Below are 22,556 nucleotides of genomic sequence, written 5' to 3'. Positions count from 1 at the left end.
ATTATTCTGTTTCCTCTGCAGTGTTGCCACCACAGACGTCACCCTCACATTTAATAAAATAAATATAGCAAAAAAAGACAGCCATCATTATGTTGCTTATAATGTGATCTTTAAGTCTCTGCAGATGTGTTATTAGCTTCTCAAGATCGCAGCCGCATACTTTTAGCAGTTTTGCTCATTGCTGGGGCTGCAGTGGGGGAAGACATCATGTTTGTTCTCTTCAGCAACAAAAGGTTGAATTTGGTTGACAATAGAAATCTAGTGCAGAATGCAGATTAAGAGAGCACTCAGACCTGTGATATCTTTATAGCCTATATCACAGGTCTATATACTGATAATTTTTTTCATTTATCCGATGAAATATGTTATCTGAATGGCCAGAAAAAATGCATTTTGTGTAAAATGACCCAAAAAATTGTGGAAGTAAAGTGTTTTTCCTTGGCCCACAAACAAATGGAGTTTATACTTCTTTAAATAAATAAAATAGACTTTTCAGTTTGCCTGGTATGTTTTTTTTCTCTGTATGCTCTAGTCTGAAAACAGGTTTAAGTAAAAATTCAATATTCTCGATGTCAACGTATTGGCATCTACTCTACAGTAGTAGCACACTGTGTTTGCTAGTTCATAAATCCTTTTTTGTCAGCTTCTGTTCATATTTGTCCAATAAATTGTAGCATAAGTATTCAGCCAAAATATTGCAATGGTAATACAGTTGTTCCAAGGAGGGAATTTCACTTCAGTTGTTGTCAACTACACTGAACTAGCCGACGAGTTTGCAAATTTAATTTTGGTTTAACAGAAAACCATTTTGTCTTTGTAGTCCTTAAATAGTAGAATAAACCAAAACTCAATTTAGAAAGTAAAAAGTCACACAAGGGCTCCTATCCTTAAATGAAATGTGAGATAGCATATAATATATTTTAATGATTTTTAACAATAGAATACATATCTGTCAAAATGAACATTTGAATGCTGTACAAAATTATATAAACAAAATAAATCTACAAAGGAATAATCAGTCTTGTTTACTCAATGCAGTCATACTCATTAGGTCTACAGTACCGAGTAGAGTAACAGACTCTCAAGTCCTCCCTTCATTTAAATAGCAAGGCAATTATGAAGTATGTACAAATGCATAGATTGTATTCAAGCAAAATGTTTTATCACAACAAAATGCATAGATTATCTGCATACACTGAGTGTGACCACAAGATTAGTCATGCTTCCAGACAGACCAAATGCAAGACAGCAAATAGGTTCAGACTTTTCCAAAAGTAGAACAGAAAATATGTTTATATTAAAATTATATTTATTATATTTAGGTTTTAGTGCTTAAAGTAAAATAAAGCAATAGCGTTCAGAGACTAATTAAAGCGCAAATGTGAAGAAAAAATTGGAATAGGGAAAGACACATAAAGTGGTTTCCTAAAAATGTAATTGAAATATTCAGAAAGAAATTGTGGGGGGTTTTTGTGCAATGTTGAAAATTTGAAATGACTTCACTTTGAACTCAATCCAAGGTAAAAATGAAATTCAAATATCTGCTACACAGAAATTAATGAGCAGTTAGAACTTTGTTAGCTAAACTTTTCTATAAATGATTAGCTATTTCCAGTTAATTTTTAAAGTTCTCTTCATGATTGTGGTTTTTAATGGAAATTAAAGATATTTAAATTTTTTGATGACTGATAAATGTATTGTAAATTGTAAAAGTTATGTGGATTGTTTATCATTTTTGATCAATATATAAAGAAGAATTGACAATAAAAATGGAATACAGTAAGAACTGTTTTGTCATTGTCATTCATGTTAAAATTACACTGAAGAAAACTTTCTTTTGTTCAGATAAAAATAAAAAATAAGAACCTCCAGCAACGTCAACGAGAATAAAAGTGTCAAATTTTTTTTTGTAAAGGGTTAAAAATAAATGCATGTGGAATTATTCAACAGTATTGGGCTGAAATTGCTTTTAAGTATAGATTTCTGCACATTATTTGCTCCAGATGTCAGCACTGTCTCTGCATCTAATTTATAAAGCAAACAGTACTGATTATGTCACAATGCAAACATGCCCGTCGGCAATGGTAGGTTTGTGCCAGACCAATAATACAGAAAAAAATCTGCACAACCCAATTGTTACCTTCAGCCACAAACACAACAGGCACATAATGTGAAAGAGAAAAAGACAGACTTTTGTATCACAGAGACCTCCTAATGCTTGAAGGATAATCTTTTTCCCCCCAACCAAAGGGAAAAAATTTAGTAATGGCAATTTTGAAATATTTATTCAATGTCAATAACCTGCACGACTACAGATGTAGAGGGACAACCATGAGACTGAAACAAAGATGGCTAGATTTTATGCAGTGTTTCGAAAATTTATTTGAAGATTATAGAAATCATATGAAAAGTCAGGCACTCCTGAGTCAATGAAATGTTCCATCTATGCCCTCATTTTATAAAGGCTGTAGTGCATTGTTTTTTTTCTTTGTCTGATGTGCAATTCTTACCAGAAGTCATGAGATGTTCAATGTTTCTCAGTAACTGTATGTGGTAAAATCCAATGCTTTTAAATTACAAAAACTGAAATAAATATTAGAAATACTTCCTATAAATGCATGCATAATGCTTTATTGAGACTTGGAAAAGTTGCAGAGACTTGTAATTTGCTTGGCAAACTATGTTGCCATGCAAAACCCTTTGAGGGTTTGAATTAGAATTTGTAGTTTGCTTCTGTTTTTGTGGAAGATAAAGTGAGTCTGTGTGGCGAGAACACTGTAGTGTTTAAGAGTAATAAACAGTATGAAAGAATAGACTACATTCAAAAATGACTGTTTCACCTATGAGTGCATTATAAAATGGGAAGCATAAAACTGTGCATCAGCTTGGGAGTAGAAACATGTCAGTCATCCATGTAAGAATCTTTGTGCCACTGACGTGCATCTCTGTCTCTGATTCGATCCCTATCGCTCTCCCTGTCCTTGTATCTGTCTCTGTCCCGATCTCTGCCCTGGTGGTGGTAGTTGTGATGGTTGTGTGCAGGATAGAGGTCTGCATGGTGTGTCCGTGTTGGGATATATTGGTGATGCCTCTGATGTCGGTTGCGTTCGTTGTGCTCCTGCTCATAGCCTTCCCTGTCATGCAGCTGGCCACGATGGCGTTGGTGATGATGGTGATGGTGGTGGTTGCTACTGTGGTGGTGATGGTTATGACCCCGGTGGTTGTAGTGTATCTCCTCCTCATCGCCCTCCACCACCACTTCCTCCACCTCGTCCTCCCTCTCCTCATGCAGGGGTCTCCTTGGAGGCCTCTGGCTGTAATCTCTACCTGACTTTACATTCACGCCACCAGATATTTGGCTGTGCTGGGCGTGGCTGTGGTGTTCCATCCGGCGGTGGTGGTGGTGGTGGTGATGGTGGTGGGTGTGCTGTGGTCTTTTTGGTTCTGTCCTCAGAAGTTGCTCCTCTTCTTCCTGTCTTTGGCCTTCTTCAACTCTGTCCTCCTGATCTGGGGCGGGTGGGGTCTCCTTGTCTAGGTGGTTCTCACGTGAACCCTTCCTCTTGGAGGCAGTCGGCTTCTTACTCTTCTGCTCATCCTAAAAGGAAAAGGACCAGATGAATATCATTTAACTAGTCACACAATAAAATTAAGTAACTTGCGATTTCAAATCAGAGAGGATGTGGAGAGATCAAGGTGAACAATGAAAACAATGTGAGGAAGATGGGTGACAAATTTTCAAAATGACAAGATGGATTATTTTCATTTCCAGCTAAAAGGTAAACTTTGACCTGGATTTCTTCTGGATTTGTTTAAAAGAACAGGCATTATTTTGTGAGCATGTTTAAACTATGGTTAAATCCTCACGTGTAGAAAACTGAGACTTTCAGTTGCTTCCATTCACTGCTAATAGTTTACATAACCACTGGTCAGCTCACTTTTTTAAACCACAGAATGTCAGGTTTTTAAAATAAAATTATTTCTATCAAGCTGTTATCTAAATCTAATAGGCTACAAAGTACAGAAATTACATAAAATCATGTAATGATTCTACATCATGAAATGTAGAATCATCATGTAATGAGTCTACATGTTTCCCATAACTAAAAAAACGATTACAGTAATATTTTAATAACTCTCACTCACCAGTTGTTGGCCTATTTCATTTCTTCTTCAACTTTGCATAATAATAGGATGAGAAGACATGAAATTAAAATGTTAGGTGGACTGGTGGAAACATGTACAGATGAAGCAAAGATAATGCTAAACAAAATAAAATAAAAATCAAACGTTTCTCTAAATTTAAACAAATATCTGTACACATCACATGAATGAGATGAAGTTTGATGAGATGAGGTGATAGGAACATTATAAATAGTATTTTATATATTTCAGTATGTTTTTACTGTATAAATTGTGTGTTTTATGCACCGGTACTGTTGTTGGAGAGGCAGGCAATGTGTTCTCAGCCAGCTGTGCTACAAGTGCATTTGAAGCCTCCATCTCTGGTGGGTGTGTTGCTCTCCAGTAAGATTCAAGGTAATCCGCAATGTGCTCACAGGCATCAGTAAGCTGGTTCTCGTCTAATATGACATCAAACATTTCCTACAGACAATAGAAGGTGAGAAAGAAATAGAACAGAATGTGAACACCAGGATGCATTTGAGAGCATAGTAACATGTCAGGATGTTTAATGCAGGAGTAACAATATTGAAAACTATAGCTGTACTGTGTCAACAACTATCTAGAAAAATTAAATCCAGAAAAATGAATACTGCAATGTATAGAATTTCACTGGTGGTCAAGTAAGGTGGGATGTAAGACTGATTAAAAACGCAAAAATAAACCCAGCAGCTGTTATTTTACTGAATGTTAAAGCTACTCAGCATTGATTTTAACAAAGTATCTAACTTGATAATATCATCAACACACGGCATTAACCAGATTTTCATCTCTTGAACAGAAAAAAAACTATTGTAGTTTTTAATGATTTCCAGCAGATGGCGCTCACCGGCGGACACTGGGCCAGCTTGTCTGCTGCCACAAGTTGAACGTTAAGATGTTTGGTTTGAGATTTTCCTCTTGTCTTGATGAGTCTCGTCAGCACCTACACAACACAAAATAAAACACAACTTCAAAAAATGCAAGTATCCTATTTCTTTTGACAAATACAGGGCAAAAAGGTGCACAGATGTAGAGAAATACGTTCTATCAGGTGGGGCATGGGTGACTGATGAAACCTACTTTTGGTGAAGATATCTTCACATAAACAAGAATTGGAGCAAGCGAAGTCTTGGACACTTGCATTGGGTGGTTAATTGTGTCTGCATCCAAAACGACTAGCTGCATGCTCCGGGCCAGCTCAAATATACGCTCCACCTCCCCTTGGATCTGGGCTGCAGAAACAGAAAATGTAAGCTTCCAACTCTAAGACAGCATAAAATATACATGATGCAACAAGATCTCACTGGAAACCTCTAAATATGATAGTGCACATATTGAGACTGGCAATAGCAGGAATGTTCTAGATCTTTATAACTTTATTCTCATATTTTATCTTATTTTATAATATTATAGAAAAACTGTTACAGTAACTTTAAACAATTCAATAATAATAATACATTTAAAAAGTTGCCTTACTTTTAAATAAATGCTAATTTGCTGTGAAGATTATTTATTTTAGATTTAAATATGTTAACACTTAATTCAACACGTACAGTCTGGCTTCATAAGAGTGTTAAATTATTTACAAAAGATTTTCTGCTTTACTTGAACTTGTAAGCAACTAATAAACAAAGCAAATGACAATTGACATTAGAAAAAAAAGCATGTAAAAAAAAAAGCATATTCTACACAACAAAAGAAAATAAGACCTTGGCAGCTCTCACCAAAAGCCTTGCACTAAAATATTGAGTTTTTTGTTATCATTATATGTATAATTTCTTCCCACCACAAAGATGCGTCAAGATTTCTTCAACTCATGGCAGGAGTAATATAAAAACTTGTCCACTAGAGGGAGAGCGGGAAAGGACATCAAGTTTTAGTCCTAAAACATATCCGACAACCCACTCACACAAAAGCACTTCAATGCACTTTAGCTATATATTTCAAAGCTGTACAGGATGAAGTCAGTTTTTGTGTACATTTACTATAAATGAAGCACACAGAATTGAGAGGGTAGCAGCAGCTGATACAAACATGAGGTAAAGGAGAGAAAGAACAGAAATGAGGTGGAGCTGTCAAAAACACAAGGAAAACCAGTGCTTTCAGTCGTACATACCGGCAGTATCTGGGATGAGACAGCAATGAGAGAGACAAGAGAAAAGAAAGTAAATCTTATCCCTGCTCTTGTTTTAACTGATTTCCTCCTCCTCTATTGAAATGGGTAGAAAGGATCAGAGGGTAGACAGGGAGATGGCTGAGACTATTCTAGTTTACATTTCTGACTAAGATTGTGCCAGTTCTGACAGAAGTATATGAGAATAAGCAAAGCATAGCAGATGCAGATCTGTCGATGCGTCGCTGTTAGGTCTGATTGGTGAACACATCTTTTTAGCAATGGGGGGTTAATATGAATATTTGCAGTAAATATATTTTATGGCATGGTGAACCTGCTAAAAACAACTAACTATTGTTTCAAACATTATTTGTTACATCCACTATGTCTGGGAGATAAAAGTTAATAACATTTCTCTTAAGTCATTTCCTTCTCAAAGCAGGAACATGCAAGCTAAAAGCTGCAGAGCAAGAAACAAGAAAAAGCATCAGAGTTCTCAAAGCTCTGAGGATCACAGTCAGATTAAGAACCCACTCAAACCAAAGTAAGCCTGATCTGTGGAGGCTACAGGCTAGTTATTGACTATGATGTTAGTGGCAAAGCAGCTTTCATGAGACATTCTGTAAAAGCAAAGTCACAAAAAGTCTATCTCTGTCTCAGCATCACAAAGCCGTGTCTCATTTAAAGTCTGAGTTACCTAGATTTACTAACATCCTTGCAATAACCCACATCTTTGAGATAACAGTACAGATACACACATCATGGTTCCAGATTTAGAATATGTTTGATTTAACTTTGTGGCAACTGTATATTTAAGGCAAAAATTGAGCAGCAATGGAAGCCAAAAGACAAAAATAGCTCTAACACATTCACTTCAAATTAATTTAGATAGAATGAGAAAAAAATTAATCAGGACTTTAAAAATGTGGGGGATGCCACAAGGGATGTCAGGTTTTCCAGAAAGCAATTATATTAACTTGTTTTGGAACTGATTTAGTTGTCTTTTCCATGAGTGAAGCTATTAGAGTTGTGTTTTATCCATGTATTCCTATCAAAATGAAAGAATTCCCAAGGATAATTAGTGCTTTGCACTGCCGGATGATAAACTACAGACCTAAATGAGAGCGTGTGTTGGAGCGGTCCATTAAGGCCTTCTTGCCAGGGTTGTTGAGGATAGAGCGTTTCGCCAGCGAGATGTCAGCTGTCACCCTTGTAATAGTGATTCTGAAAAGAATGCAAGAGAAAGAGCATTATTTCACAACTTTATTAAGTTTTACTGTGCATAAAAACAGGTTTGATAATGACAAAGAAAAACTTACCTTCCTTCAAATCTGTGTTTTAGAAAGTCAAATAGTGCTTTTTGCATCATGTCGGTAATCTAGAATTACACAGAAAAATAATAATTCAGCTTGTTATTGTCGGTGCCATACTGACTCACTTGGCTGTTAGCTGCTACTATTAATTTACAAACTACTTGCAATTAACATTAACTATGTTCTCTCTCTGTTTTTCTTTGTTTAGAACATACACTTGACCTGGGTTGCTTTCCTGACTGATGCTATTGATAGAGCTTTGCCTTTATCTTTGCATACTCGTTCTTATTCTTTCCCATAGACCCGACTTGACGTGTCCTTTTGTGTTTAGCTGAATCTCCTATTTGGATGTCATCATTGACAAAGCTGTAATGAATTCCTTTGTATTTTCTTTTTCTCCCCTCACACCTTCCAGAAAGGTACTGGAAGAACCAGTGTTTCCTCTTTTACTTGGCCTGCTTCTGCTGGATAGATTCCTATTAAACAGGAGATGCTCCTCTCCAATACCGGCAAACGCTTGTTCATATTGAAAGATGACTCTCTAGGCATTTTATTTATTTTGTCATCATTTAATTATTTAAAATTTTTTTATTGAATTGGACTGTACATACTAGAATCTAAATATGACTACGGTGACATGTAATTGGAAAAATCTGGATTTATTTCATTATTTGCTATGAATTTACCCTGTTTGTCTTCAGGTGACAATTGTTATGATTTTTTGCTAAAATTTTTCAGTTGTCAGAAGAATCTCACCTCTAAGCCCTTTAATGATGGCCCCATCAGAACCACTGGTCGCATTGTTGGCACAACATCATACATGGTTACCTGTTCCCCCTGTAGACACAAACACATTGCATGGTTTGCATGAAATACATCCATTTTATTATTGCTGTAAGAAAGTTGCATTTTGCCAGTCTTTCTCAAAAGCCTTAGTTTGTGTTTTAAATAAGCAGGGAAAACAATATATCTAACACTATTTAGGCATTCAATTGTGTTTTCTGTAAAGAAGAAAAAGTAACTGAACATTTAATGAGTTCAAGAATCTGAAAATTCCAAGTTGGGCTTTGGGTTTGCTGTACAAAGAACATGTGTTGCATTAGAATGCTGAATTTTCTTGTTCCTTTACTAACCATGCTGTAATTTGTCCAAGATCTGAACAAAGATGTTTAGTAAGCAAATTGGTTGGTGATGCAGTTGCAACATGTCAGCCATTTGTCAACAGAACCACCAAACATTTTTGTTTCTAGTCTCTTATTTATGACGTTAGACTACATCTACTTTCATTGCAACCAAACATGAAGAAACAGGAATCCCATTTGGGAACTGAATACTTTTATACTTTAAAATAAAGTATTTAATATGTATGTATTAAGACTATGAATCATTATTAACAATCCTTGTTGAATGAATCCAGCCATTTCTAGAAAGAAATTTGTGTTTAAGAGGAACTTTTTAGAAATACCAGGTTTATTTGAACGGTGCCTAAAGTCCTCAAATCTGATGTGTAACGAATGTGAAGCAAAACGTTTGTGGTTCCACAATAGTTATACAATTTAGCTTTGTCCCTTACCGGCTTCTTTTTCACCTGCTGGTTGGCTGCTCACACCAAAAAAAAGAAGCCATGTTAACTTAATTGTCATTAAGGAGAAATTTTACCCATATTCATTTAGTGATTTAGAGATTTATATTCGGTGCACAAACTGACCTTGTGAAGGAGGAGTGTATTTCTTTGAGTTCATATCTTGAGTTGCTTGAACTGCTGCTTTGCTGAAACAAGACATGAGTTATGAATTATCTCATAGAGGTTTGATAAAAGTTCACTGCTTTACTTATAAAGGTCTACAGTCAGAGCTCAATAGGCGCAGGATGGGTTACACCCGAGATTGGTCACTAGTCCATCACATGGCCACACAGAGACACTCAGCACAAACAACTGTTTACACACACACACACGCACACAATTAACCTAACAGTCAAGACTATGTTCACTAAAGAAATAAAAAATCAATAATATTTTAATGGCGGAATCCTACATCTGTTTGCTAATATCAGAGATATAACTCTCTGTTAAAATTTTACAAGGTGAGTTTTACTCAGAGAATAGATTGCTAGAAAAATGAACATAATGAGATGTATAATGACTTAAACTTGTCTAAAGCTGCAAATTTCTCATGAACATGGGACTCAGTTTAAATTTGGTTTCATGCTGCTGGCTTGTTTTGAGGGATCATTTTCACCGTTAAGATGTGGTATTTTGTAACAGATTGGCAGATTTTTTTCCCTAGTGGTTCTTCTAGGTTGATCCTGGTTATCAATTAAACCAGAAAACTGAGTCTGACTTATTGGATTAAGATTATGAACAATTTTCTTGGTACTATCATATCTCAAAGACATTTCACAAATATTTTCTAAGATTTGTCTTCCAGGACCCAGTTGAAATGAACTAGTATTGATTTAAAAATTTCTTTTAAATGTAAACTGTTCAATCAAGCAGTATTGTGTACTTACCTGGCCAAGGCCTTGGCAGCTTTTCTGGCCTGGACTTCTCTTCTGATAAGAATTGTTTCCAGGTTAACTGGACTGGGGACGAAGCCCACCACCCCATCCTCCTTCACCGGCCGTCCGATCCACCATTCATTGTTAAATTTCTTCCAATTGCAAAGTAAATCAAACAAGACATTGAACTGTGAATAAAAAAGTTTAACCCTGATGTACTGAGATTCATCAGTACATGTTGGCCTTTTTTCAATGCATACCTCTTTGACATGCAGGAAGTCTTTGGCCTCAAATGTGACAGCTTGGCCTGGTACAGGGACGTTGTCATCATCAGCAGGCGTGTAAGAGAAGTTGCAACGTACAGCAAAGGCCACAGGCTTGTACTGAGGACATAGGACAGGTGTTATAGGTATTTAAAACAAGAAGCCTAAATGTGGAAGAGGTAGAGCACTAAAGGTGATGATTTGTAAAAATGAATGAAGGCTAAATTTGATATATGTACTTCAGTTTTACTATCATACATTAGTGAGACAACAGAGCTAAGGCTAAAGTTTTAAATAGCATTTGTTATATTCACACTATGACAAATGAGTATGTCTGCTGTGAACAAAAATGTGTTGTGTCTTTATCTTTGCTGTAGGTTAGCCACTGTCACAACATTGCTGACTGAAAAACTTGTTGGTGATGTAATTCTATAGAAGTCAAATGTCAATAGCATAATGATCAAGCTGCTAATTACTTCACTTTGGACAGATGAGGCTTTAGAGCCAGCAGAGTTACAAGCTGAGGAAATTTTCCATGTTAATTATGCACATAAAATCTGTAGCGGATGATCTGTTTCAATATTCAACAGGACATATCAGCAGGATATATCTCACAGCTGTAAATATAATTAAAATGTTTTTTTAAGCTCATCGCCTCATGTTTGTCACACTATTGGAGAATTGTTTGAAATCTGTCAGTTGAAGTACATGAATTGAATTGAATCAGGAATTATGAACGTTCAATATTTATTTCTGTGATGTAATCTCCTTTCGGACAGTCTTTCTGTACATCTAGCCTGCATGGTAGAAACAAAGGAAATGATGCAACAGCACAACGGTACCTTAGCCTTTTCCAGCTGCACCTGGGCGTTTCTTTCCTCAACGATATCCGAGTCCTGACGCTCTCCCTACAAACAGAATATAATCACAATGTTAAGTGGAACGTGTGGAGTTGCATAAAATTATTTAAAAATATACTATCACTAAAATACATGAGGCCATTTTTATACAATGTCTTATTAATTCTATTATTTTTGCGTAGAGTTAACTACTTTATCTCCAATCAATTAAACTCATCATGCTTAATTTACTTAATAAGACGACACTGAATGCACCTGTTTGTTAATGCAAGGCGAAAAGTAAATAATCAGATAACTTTGTGGCAAGAAATGCAAGTTCATCCCAGAGATGAACCTGGGATTTTTAAATTCCCAAATTAAACAGTAAATAAAGCCAAAGTACCAAAACATAATGTAAAAAACTGAACATTCAAATTATTAGAAGAAGAAAATGTATGTCAACACTAAAACTAACAGAATCAAGAAAACTCCAAAACACACTGAAGTTAAACATGTGTTGTCAGCATGTGCTCTGGGCAAATCACAATTGAACTCAAATTCAAAATTAAAATATGACAATGTTTGTCATTATTTAGTCGTTTAAACATTTAATACTGAACTCTGTCCTAATTGGGAGCTTAACATGTGCACAAAGTTTGCAATACCCGCTGTACACTGATGCCTACATGCTAATTGTTGATGGCATTTGTAATTATCTGTCTTTTTTTTTACAACACAAAATGTGAAAAACCAATCCTCTGTGCTGGTTAAAGTTAGTTAATCTTGATCAAATGTTTTAGACTGATTGAATGCTTCACTGATAAACATTTGACTTAAGAAAGTGTCCTTGAGGGCTGCACAGTGGCGCAGTTGGTAGAGCTGTTGCCTTGCAGCAAGAAGGTCCTGGGTTCGATTCCCGGCCGGGGATCTTTCTGCATGGAGTTTGCATGTTCTCCCTGTGCATGCGTGGGTTCTCTCGGTTCTCGGCTTCCTCCCACAGTCCAAAAACATGACTGTCAGGTTAATTGGTTTCTCTAAATTCTCCCTAGGTGTGAGTGTGTGTGTGCATGGTTGTTTGTCTTGTAAGTCTTTGTGTTGCCCTGCGACAGACTGGCGACCTGTCCAGGGTGTACCCCGCCTCTCGCCCGGAACGCAGCTGGAGATAGGCACCAACAACCCTCCCGACCCCATTTAGGGAAGAAGGGTGTAAAGAAAATGGATGGATGGATGGAAGTGTCCTTGAATCACGTTAAAATCCTCAGATCAATTTATCTTGAAACTCCTTGTCTTTAATTTTCAGCAAGTGTTGCCACAAATTCCCTGCCGGGATGCTCGAGTTGCTGTGCCATGTCTCACAGAGATTAGATTGTCCTCTCAAAGACGTGGCAATTAATGGCCTTTGTGTCATAGCCAGGCGGATGGCACAGCCTCTAGTGTGCACTCAAGATATTCACTTAAATCCTATTGTCACAAATCACCCCCTCAGTTGCAACAACAACTTAGTGTGGTGCGTTTTAACACAACAGTGTGTCCTCTCCTGTTAGTTGGGGGAATTTGGTTTCATCACAAATTAAAGTTGTTGCCCTATTTAAGACATTAACTGTGAAAACTATGATGTACACAAAGCAAAAATAATTTCTGCCACCTAAAATAAAATTTAAAAAAAGCACACCAGATATCACTGCACGGTAGTACAACTAGTTAAAAACAGACATCGTTAGAAGTTCAGTACACTGTGTACCAAATTATTATGCAAGTGATATTTTTTTAAATGGTCAATGCAAATGATGGTCAGTGTAATTTTCAAGTAATGAACTATTACAGTATAAATCAAATTTTACTTCTTTTTGAACCATGAAAGAACGTGATCTCTCAGAAAGTCCATATACTTTGCTGAGGTCATTTTCACACCTTAAGGGACTCTGAAGGGGCCGACCAGTGATTCTCTCCCCATGAGTTCAGCCCAAAAAATGACTCCACCACCTCCTTGTTGACATCACAGCCGTGTTGGGATGTGATGGCCATCCACCACCAATCCACTCCTGTGTCCATCTGAACCATTCAGGGTTGCACAGCAGTCATCAGTGAACAAGTCTGTTTGAAAATTAATCTTCATGTACGGCTGGACCCATTGCAACCGTTTCTGCTTGTGAGTTCTGGTTAGGGGCCCAATAGTAGGTTCATGCATCACAAGCCTCTGGAGGATCCTCCACCTTGAGGTTCCAGAAGCACCAGCAGCTTCAAATAACGGCTTGCTGCTTTGTAAGGGCATTTTAACAGTTGCTCTCTTAGTCTAATGAATTTGTCTAACAGAAACTTTCCTCATTATGCCTTTATCTGTACAAACCCATCTTTGTTCTGAATCAGCCACAAATCTCTTCACAGTACGATGATAACTACACTATCTGATGATTTTCGACAGCAGAGAGATCCTTTCTCTTTTCCATATTACTTGAATCCTGTGGCCTGCTTAATAATGTGGAACATCCTTCTTAAGTAGATTTCCTTTAATTGAGCCACCAGACAAACGAATCAACCAGCTCTCTGAAATGAATTATAATGATTCAAAGAGCCAGGACACACAATACCAACTATAAATTTAATAGCACAACAAAAAAATGTATCTTTATGACACTTAAATCCAATTTGCATAATAATTTGGAACACGGCGTAGATGCACAAAAATTTAAAATGTTCAGCAGAAAAATAAACTTTTGGCAACGGTTTATATTTTGAAAATAAATTATATCAAAATACATTAACATTATCAGTAAGGAGACAGAGAGGAAAAGTAAGAAAATTCCCCTGGGACTAAATTATGCCCATTCATGGGTTTTTGTTTATCCATGCCTGGTGTAGACATCTGTTCGCACAGCACTCGCCTCTTCTGCAAGCCAATGTCACCCACCAACAGTGCAAAACAGCCTCACCGAATTAGACATGTCTTATTTTTTATTTACATGTAGTCATAGTTAAAAAGTATTCGTATAATAGTATAATATGACCAGCTCTGTACATGCATTACTTTTGGCAGCTTGCTAAGTTGAAACTTCTAAAATGTGTGTGTTAAAAATTGATAAAGAGGAACTGACTGTCATTTAAGAGAAGCCCAATCCAAAGCAACAGGGAGGAAAATGTGTGTCACTCTTAAACCTGGTAAAGCTTTTCAGAAAAGGGAATATCATCCCAACAGTCAAACAAGGTGATGGTATTTATTTTGCGCTTCAGGATCTGGATTACTTTCCAAAATTGATGGTCCCTGAATTCTTATCAGAGTGTCCGGCCATCAGTTTGTAACCTTAATCTTAAGCGCATTTGGATTACGCAGCAGGACATTGACCTAAAATGTGTGTGCTAGTCTACTTCTAATTCACTCAAAAGAGAGAATTTAGGGTTTAGAAGTGGAGAAAAATTATTTTTGTTTAGATTGTTTAGAACAATTTTTTTTTTTAGATTGAGCTACAGTGACATGATCGGTAACAAGTTATTAAACCTCTCTAAAGAGAATTAGTTAGACCCATTTTGTGTGAAAGAGGGGACCAAATTCCTCTACACCAATAAAAACATACTTTCCATTTATCATGCAACCATATTTAGGTTTAGAGGGAGTTTTTCATGTTGGTTTGGGTAATTTTTTTCCCTATCAATAAATTAAAGCATCACTTTAAAGCGAAATTTTGCTTCATATTTACTCAAATTGCTTTTTTCTGTTATTAAACTTTTATCTGAGACACTTAAGCCGAATAAAAGTGAAAACAGAAAAATCCGATAGCTTTTCAGCACTTTGTAGCAAATTTTGCATTGAACCAACTATGAAACACAGTCTTTGAGGTTTGGTGCTTGGGGCTCTTTTAGTAGCCTTTGGAAGTCAAAACAATTGAAGTGTCATGAAGTAAATTTGGATGCCAATTCAGTGCTGAGTCTGGGTCAATATTGAGTAGTTTATTAAACCAATATTCACCACCATGAGTCAATCTGCAAAAGATGGACTGAACTAAAGAATTAATGACCCAAGAAACCTCCACCATTAATTTTGGATCTCAGCCAGAGTCTGATGAACTTCAATAAACTATGCATAAATAAGGTTTACACACAAAATGGAGCTCTAAATCTCAGCGTTGTCAAGATTCAAAGATTCAGATTCAAAGAAAACTACTTAAAATTATTTTCCCATATGTGGACTTTCAAATTATTGAACATTATAAGGTGTATTTATTTTGTTTGTTTTGTACACCACTTTTGTATTTTGACACCTGCAAGTTCTATGTTCTTCACTGATCTCCCATCCCAGTCAGTCATTTTCACCATGATGAAGAACCAGATCATCATAATTATAATACTCTGTTAAGAAAAAGATGACTCTCTCGAGGGGCCCTTCTCTAAGCTCTCCCAGTTGTCTGTTAAATTTGCTCAATCTCAAGTTTAACAGACGCCAGTGTTTGGGCATGGCCTTGAAAAGGCAACAAAAGAGAAAGAGAAAAAAAAAGAGACAGCTAACGGATGCGTTAAAGTCACTTGAACTTTGTCTCCCATCCTGTCTACATCTTCTCCGACTTGCTGCTTTTAGTGTGCTGTTTTGAGAGCACATAGATCAGCTTTGAACACCTCTCAGTTGCATCTGACAGGGAGAGAAACCTCTGGAATTATTTTACTGTTGTACACAGAAAATAAGACCGCCTCATTTCACATGCAGTTATCTATTGAAGCAAACTGAAACAACAGCAACAAATGCATGAGAAAGTATATGTGGCAATGAAGGCTTAGGCAAAGTAAAGTGAAGGACAAAGATAATGTGAGCAAGTAAAACTGGATTCCATGAAGTTCAACCTGAAGGTGACTCATTTTCCATTCAAAAGTGTTTACACAGCTCTTTTGGTGTATGCCAGAGAAGTGCATTAGGAAGGAAGCGTCTCATTGGGAAGATGAAAGTCCCTAATAGGAAATAATCAGAGGAGCCAAATGGCTGACCTGTAGTACTGCCATTCCTTAAGAGGGTGAACTAAAATGTAGAATGGGTCTTTAAGAAATGCAAACATTAGGGGTATTGCTACATTAAAGATAATAGCAGCGGGTATGCCTTTCCTGATCAATTTCACAGTTTTATAAAGGAGATCAATCTAGAATCTGGTGTCATCACATTAGAATAATAGGAGACAATGTTTTTGGTTTTCATTGACTCCTGAAGTTGTGAGACACAGCCTCTCCAATGTAGGAAAGAAAAATACTCAAGTGCTTATTTCACACCTAATTTTGACAGCCTCACCTTAGTCAAATTGTGACAAAGGTTCTCATTATTCTTAATGAGAATGAGTATTATTATACTGAGTATTATTCTCATTAAGACCTAAATTTGTTTACATTTCTAGAAAAACAGTTAGGTTACCAAAAAATAGCAAAACAAAAATTCTTCTGTGCTTTTGGTTAAGTGAAGGTTTGAAGGCAAATTACAATCAATTGTAGAGTTGTCTACCTAAAGATGGTTTTCTTGTTGCACACTAATTTAACAGATGGGGAGATGTTTCCATAGCAACCATTCAGAGAAATTTGTCACCTAAACAGAAACATCGCCCACAGGAAAAGCTAAATCTCCCATTATAACAACTCATCAAAAAAAATCTCTTATGAAGAAATGTTAGGCTTTTAATTCATACTGCATGCTGTGAGGAGTATGAATTAAAGAATTTTAAAGTAGTATCCCTTTCTAGCTACACTGTGTTGATACATTAAATTTGTATAAACTGTGTGGCTGGTTGTTTGTCCTGTGTGTCTCTCTATGTTGCCCTGTGATGGACTGGCGACCTGCCCAGGGTATCTCCTGCCGTTTGCCCAATGACCACTGGACATGGACACTAGTGCCCCCGTAATCCTGCAAGGATAAGCCAGTACAGATCATGGATGGATGTTTTAAGATCTGCTCTACAGATATTTTCAAAGGAAGGTGATGCATTAATATTCTCTATTTCCAGATTTGTCAATGCTTTTCTATTTTAAAGTCAGTGCAGCAGTTTACTAATCTAATTGTGACTAATATAATCCACCAGTTGGAAGTAAGCCCAGATCTCTGTATATTGTTTTCTTTGTGCATCAAAGGGAATATTATCATTTTATCTGATTACAACGGTGCTCTTATTGTCCTCATATTGTTCATTTGCCACTCATTAACGTTTGGTGAATTATTCCAAACACTGTGAGGATTTATTTGCCAAGCAGTCATTTGGTCATTAACATTTGCTCATTTGCATAATGTGTGCTCTCCAATACACTTTTCTCCGATCCCTCTTTCATCAGATGCCTTGCATAATTTGTCTGAAGGAGACTGGCTCTGTGCCCTCTGCCTGATGCTACTTTGGAGTAGATAAGGCAGCTTTTACATAACATTTTGGATATTCTATTACTTATTTAAACAATTAGCAAACTGGCTTGTACAGCTTGTTTGATAAGAGTGCTCTTTATTGTTACGGTTTATGTATGTTTCCTTCAGAATGAAGTAATATGTAACACAACTAACAGGTCAAATTACTAAAATATACTCATGATGTGTAACATTTTAATCAATGCCTAATTGTGTCTTGGTCCTTTCCTTTTGTTGTCCAAACAGGCCTAAACCACCAAGACAAGACAACAGTAAACCACTGATGTGTGCTACCTTAAGTGCCACCAAGATGTTAGCAGCAGATCCCGGAAATCCTGTAAGTTGTGAGGTTAGGCCTCTGTATATCTAACTTGATTTCCGACACGTTTAATTGAGGACAGGGAATTTGGAGACCAAGTCAACACTTCAAATATCAACGCAAGGATATAAAAATACAGCAACATGATTGTTGAGTGCAGAATTACTAATTTTATACATATTACTAAAACTTGTTAAAATGTGTTGAAAATATTCCAACAGTTTTGCTGCATTCTGACATAATTGCAGTGTACACAGTACCATTGTACCACCATATATATAATAAATTATATTAGCGACAATTATAGAAAGGGAATTGACAACATAGAATATGTGGATTGGGATTATTAAACTTCCATTAAATTAATGTAATCTTAAATTTAAGGTATTTGGTGGCATAAAAGCAAATTGGGAAATAATGCTTGAATGGATTTCAACATGAATACAAATTTCTAAGAGTGATTATAGACAACAAAGTCTGCTGGATGTCACAAACCAAATATTTAAGATAAAAATGACCTATGTTCACTCTTCATAAAAAGGGACATATAGAGTAAGAAAATGCTTGTTTCTATTATACTGTTCTCTTAAAACACCATATATGTGTTCAGATTTAGCCAAATCAATTGATGCAGATTCAATAATAGGATAGAAAGAAAAAATTGGTAATCGCTGCACCAGGATTGCTCCAAACTAGTCAGATAATAATCAGCAGTTAATCCCATCACTAATATTTTCAGTTTTACGCATTCAAAGGTGAGTAAAATATCTGAGTAATGTAGTATGAGATAAGGTAATGTTGTCACTCGCTGATTGTTGGTTCTTCTTTTCTGAACAAGCAGCAAATGCTTCTGTAAGTCCACATTTTATCTCCCAAGAACTTGTAAGTCTCTCATGGTTGAAATATCCCTGCTTTGCTTTTACAAACTCCTGCTTTTATCTGCAGTGACAAAAGTTCAAATTATTACACTTGCTCTTTCTTTTTGCTATTTCAAACAATTCAGCTTCAAGGACAAAATGTTTGTTCGCTGTCTGTAGTATCCCACCCACTACTAGGTGCCTGATGATGAGATTGTTAAACACTTTAGTTTTTAACAATGACTATCTCAGTGGTCATCGTTTTATGCATGATCAGCACAAAATATGGCAGAAAAATAAGATGGGATGTGAATGCATGAATAAATATTAAAGTATATTCATTATACTACATTTAGAAAATGTAGCTAAACGTATTACGAGGATCTGTTACCACTTTTTGTTGCTGTCCTGAGGTTAATCATCCCCATGTGTTTTGGTTTCTTATAAAACATTGGCTATGCACATTCTCTTTGCTTTGGAAACATTTTATAGTTTCCAATTTTAGTCTTATCATGGCCCAGTTATTCATCAGAAGAAAAAAAGCGAAACTAAAGTCATAGCACCAGAGACAGAATAATGATTAAAAAATCTTCTAGAAGAAAGGCTGTGTGAGTCCTAAGCTTTCTCTCTCTCACATTTTCTTCCTGTGTCTGTCCGGGTCTGTGATTGTCTCTGTGTAAGGAGATTAAGATAGCATGCGTCAATCTAGGATTTAGTTCCAAAGAGACAAATGCAAATTCCACATAGACTGCCAACCCTGCTTCCAATGACTATGAGCCCACAAGTTCAAGCTCCATCATCACAGACAGACAAAGACTCCATTAATTGTATCAATGTAATTTAATGCTTGACTTTTGGCTCTTTTAATAGATATAGTTCTGGATGTCCCTCACCTCTGTACATGATACAGTGTGATGTAATATGGCTAGAAGAGGGAGGTCTGTTTCTTTGTATGGATATTATTAGAAAAAAAAAATTCTTATTCTTAGAAATAATTTCCAATTATATTTGATCTACCTGTACTTGAAACTATCTGCAACTCAACTGTACTTTATAGTCATATAGTAATGATAACACATTACACACACGACTTGTGTGTATATATACTGGAAAAGAACTGAAAACAGATCTAACTACAGAAAATGAAACCTACCAGACAGCTCTAAAGTCTGATTGCTCTACTTCATGCTTGGGAGTAGAACAGATAGTGTAATACCCCAGTAACAACTACTAAGAGGCTTTTCCTATTCTAAGCAACAAGCAGTGGGCCAAACCTGCTGCAATCCAAAACAATAGGCCATCCAGTGACAGATTTATTTTATTCACTTACTTTCTACCTTTTTTTGTTTGTTAAACTTGAAGTTAAACACCAAAAATTAGTGTCTAAGGCGAAACAATATGAAGAAGTAAAAGGTTGAGGAAAAGTCTCTTCAACGACTTTGAAAAAAGTGTTTGGGCTGGGTTCAATGGACAGTAAGATCATTATAAATTAGCTTGCTGAGTAAATAAATCAAATAAAATTCCTGTTTTGTTGTTTGCCAGTTCAGAGAATGCATTTACACTTTCCTGTCTCCTGCATTAATGGACAGCAGGTTCTGCAACATCCACTGTTTTGAGTTTGGTAAAATATAAATACAGAAAATGGATAAAGTTACAGTGAACACACCTTGATTACACTTCAGATTTGCATTTGCCTTACAAATGCATATTTGAAAAGGGTTGTCTAGCACTAGCTTCACTTGAGTCAATAATTTGTAGGACAGCATTTCTCTCCTATTACATGTGCAGATATTTTGTCTCAACCAATTTTGCACATTTAGAGGCAAAATTGTTGCCCATTCTCTTATCAAAAATGCCTAAGCTATGTCATATTGGGTATAGAGCATCTCTGAACATCAGTTTTAAAGTCTTGCTACAGATTCTTAACTGGATTTGGGCCTGGAATTTGACTGGACCATTCTAAAACGTAAGTTTTTATCTGAGTCATTTCATTGCAGCTCTGGGTGAATGTTCAGGGTTGTTTTACTTCTGCAAGTTAAACCTCCATACAGTGGATCTCCATAGCTCCTCCAGTGCTACCTGGAGCTTCTTGGCTGGTAAATGAAAAAAAAAAAAAAAAAAAACTCTCTGTCAGTTTCTTCAGAACTTCAGAACTAGATCAGACTTCTTTTTGGTCTTCATTATGCAATTTATTTTATAATGTAGAAACCTCTAAAGCAATTAGAGACAGGTTTTTTTTTTATATTGGACTCACTAACCAATGATTGAGTTGCATTTCATCTAGGCCTATTAGAGGAAATCTGACTGTTTTCTAAATTATTTGTAAAAAAAATAAATAAACAAAAAACATAAAATATTGTTCTTCCACTATATAATTATGAACTATTTTGTGTTGGTCAATTGCAGAAAAGCCAGATCAATTGCAATAAAGTTTGGAGTGGTATATATCGATGTTTATTTACTCAAACGAGTTTGAGAAAGTTATCATAATAATAATTAAAAAAACAAACAGACAGTTATAGCTTCAAAACAGAACTGATCAAAACTTTCCTTTCAAAAAAGTTTGACTCTCAATAAATCCCTATTTCCAGTTGTGATTTTTGCCCTGTTTTGTTCCTTAATCCATTTGCTGCTTCTTCAATGCTGAAGCAAATGGGAATTCAGTCAGCCACTGGCAATTCCCACAATATGAGAGAGAAAAATCAAGGAAAGAGATTTAATCCCTCTGATCCTCAGACTATTAGTTATGCAACTCTCTGAAGCCTGTCATTCAGCAGGACACATGGCATGATACAAGCATGTGGAAACGCAACTCTCTGCCCCTGCAGCGCTGTGGTTGTTATAGTGAGTGCAATGATGTGGAAAGGCCTCGCAGGCGGGATTAACGCCCAGTGCAACAGATGGTGTCTTTTTTTATGCTTCCTGTTCAGCACACGCTCACAGATACACACATGCACATATAGGTTAAAAAAAAAAAAAAAAAAAAAAAAAAAAAGCAGAACAAGAGAATTCTGGGAATTTTACCTTCTTTTTGGGCGGCATTGTTGATTAAAAGTGTCCACCTGCGTTATCCTAACAACCTGACTTCACCGTTCACCTGGCTCCAGTGAGTGATACATAAAGCATGCCATGAGAATGCGCTTACTTTCGTTTAAAGTGTCACGTGGATCGATCTCCGCGCAAAGAAAAGTCCGCTCTTTACGCGCTGTTTTTAGCGTAAAATTTCCCAAACGAATCGCGAAATGCAGGAGAACACTGGAGACGAGTTTGGAAGCTGCACCGTGTTGAGTTGAGGGTAGTTACCCTTTCCAGAGTCCTCTGGGTATTAAAGGCTTATTTCTCAGTGTGGCATCTGTTGCGCCGCACACCGCTCACTCTGACCTCAGGCTCCCGACCACGTCAAAGTTGTCCCAACCTGCCTGTGAGCTCCATAAATCCAGAAATATTTTTAGGTGAGAAACGTCTTATTTGTGCAGCAGATTTCATCCTCGGCAAGTGTGACGCTTGATGAATGTGTTTGTGCATCCCGTGCGACTTCCTGGGGTCTGGCTGCACAAATGAGAATATTTTTGGCCCGGCTTCAGGAGAGAGAGATGGAATTAGAAATCAGGCAATAGATAATGCCTTTGTGCTCCCTGTTTACAGCTCAGGACACAGACAAACCCAGCATTCCTCATCCGGAACGAGTAATCATGAGATTTTCTCACCACTAACACTGTGTTCAGCTGCACACGCGCACAGAATGATTGTTATATCATGAGGTTATCCCTTCACTGCGTGTGGACTGCATATGGCCGGACATCGCTGCAGAATCCCGACAGAAGGACTACTGGTGGCGGT

The 22,556-nt window shown here is 36.7% G+C and overlaps 1 protein-coding gene across 4 annotated transcripts in view; it reads right to left on the bottom strand.

Annotated features, from left to right (window-relative positions):
• Positions 1–2,487: 2,487 nt before the first annotated feature.
• The window catches only part of cacnb2b (calcium channel, voltage-dependent, beta 2b), a 29,244-nt gene continuing 9,175 nt past the window's right edge, over positions 2,488–22,556 (bottom strand). Inside the window, exons 1-14 of one of the 4 annotated variants that reach the window (XM_044134921.1) lie at positions 21,741–22,383; positions 11,192–11,257; positions 10,347–10,469; positions 10,099–10,238; positions 9,296–9,357; positions 9,161–9,186; positions 8,344–8,424; positions 7,594–7,652; positions 7,389–7,498; positions 6,278–6,286; positions 5,242–5,393; positions 5,009–5,104; positions 4,429–4,602; positions 2,488–3,595 (exon numbers count right to left, since the gene is read on the bottom strand). In XM_044134921.1, coding sequence (XP_043990856.1) covers positions 2,903–3,595; positions 4,429–4,602; positions 5,009–5,104; positions 5,242–5,393; positions 6,278–6,286; positions 7,389–7,498; positions 7,594–7,652; positions 8,344–8,424; positions 9,161–9,186; positions 9,296–9,357; positions 10,099–10,238; positions 10,347–10,469; positions 11,192–11,257; positions 21,741–21,758 — 1,809 coding nt within the window. In that variant the 5' untranslated portion in view covers positions 21,759–22,383 and the 3' untranslated portion in view covers positions 2,488–2,902. Of the gene's footprint in view, positions 3,596–4,428; positions 4,603–5,008; positions 5,105–5,241; positions 5,394–6,277; positions 6,287–7,388; positions 7,499–7,593; positions 7,653–8,343; positions 8,425–9,160; positions 9,187–9,295; positions 9,358–10,098; positions 10,239–10,346; positions 10,470–11,191; positions 11,258–21,740; positions 22,384–22,556 lie in introns of those variants that run through there. The other 3 variants (XM_044134919.1, XM_044134922.1, XM_044134920.1) reach the window with 3 other exon arrangements.

This window comes from Gambusia affinis, linkage group LG12, assembly GCF_019740435.1.
Source record: "Gambusia affinis linkage group LG12, SWU_Gaff_1.0, whole genome shotgun sequence".
Classification (NCBI taxonomy): Eukaryota; Metazoa; Chordata; class Actinopteri; order Cyprinodontiformes; family Poeciliidae; genus Gambusia; species Gambusia affinis.
This window is presented reverse-complemented; position numbering and strand designations above follow the sequence as displayed.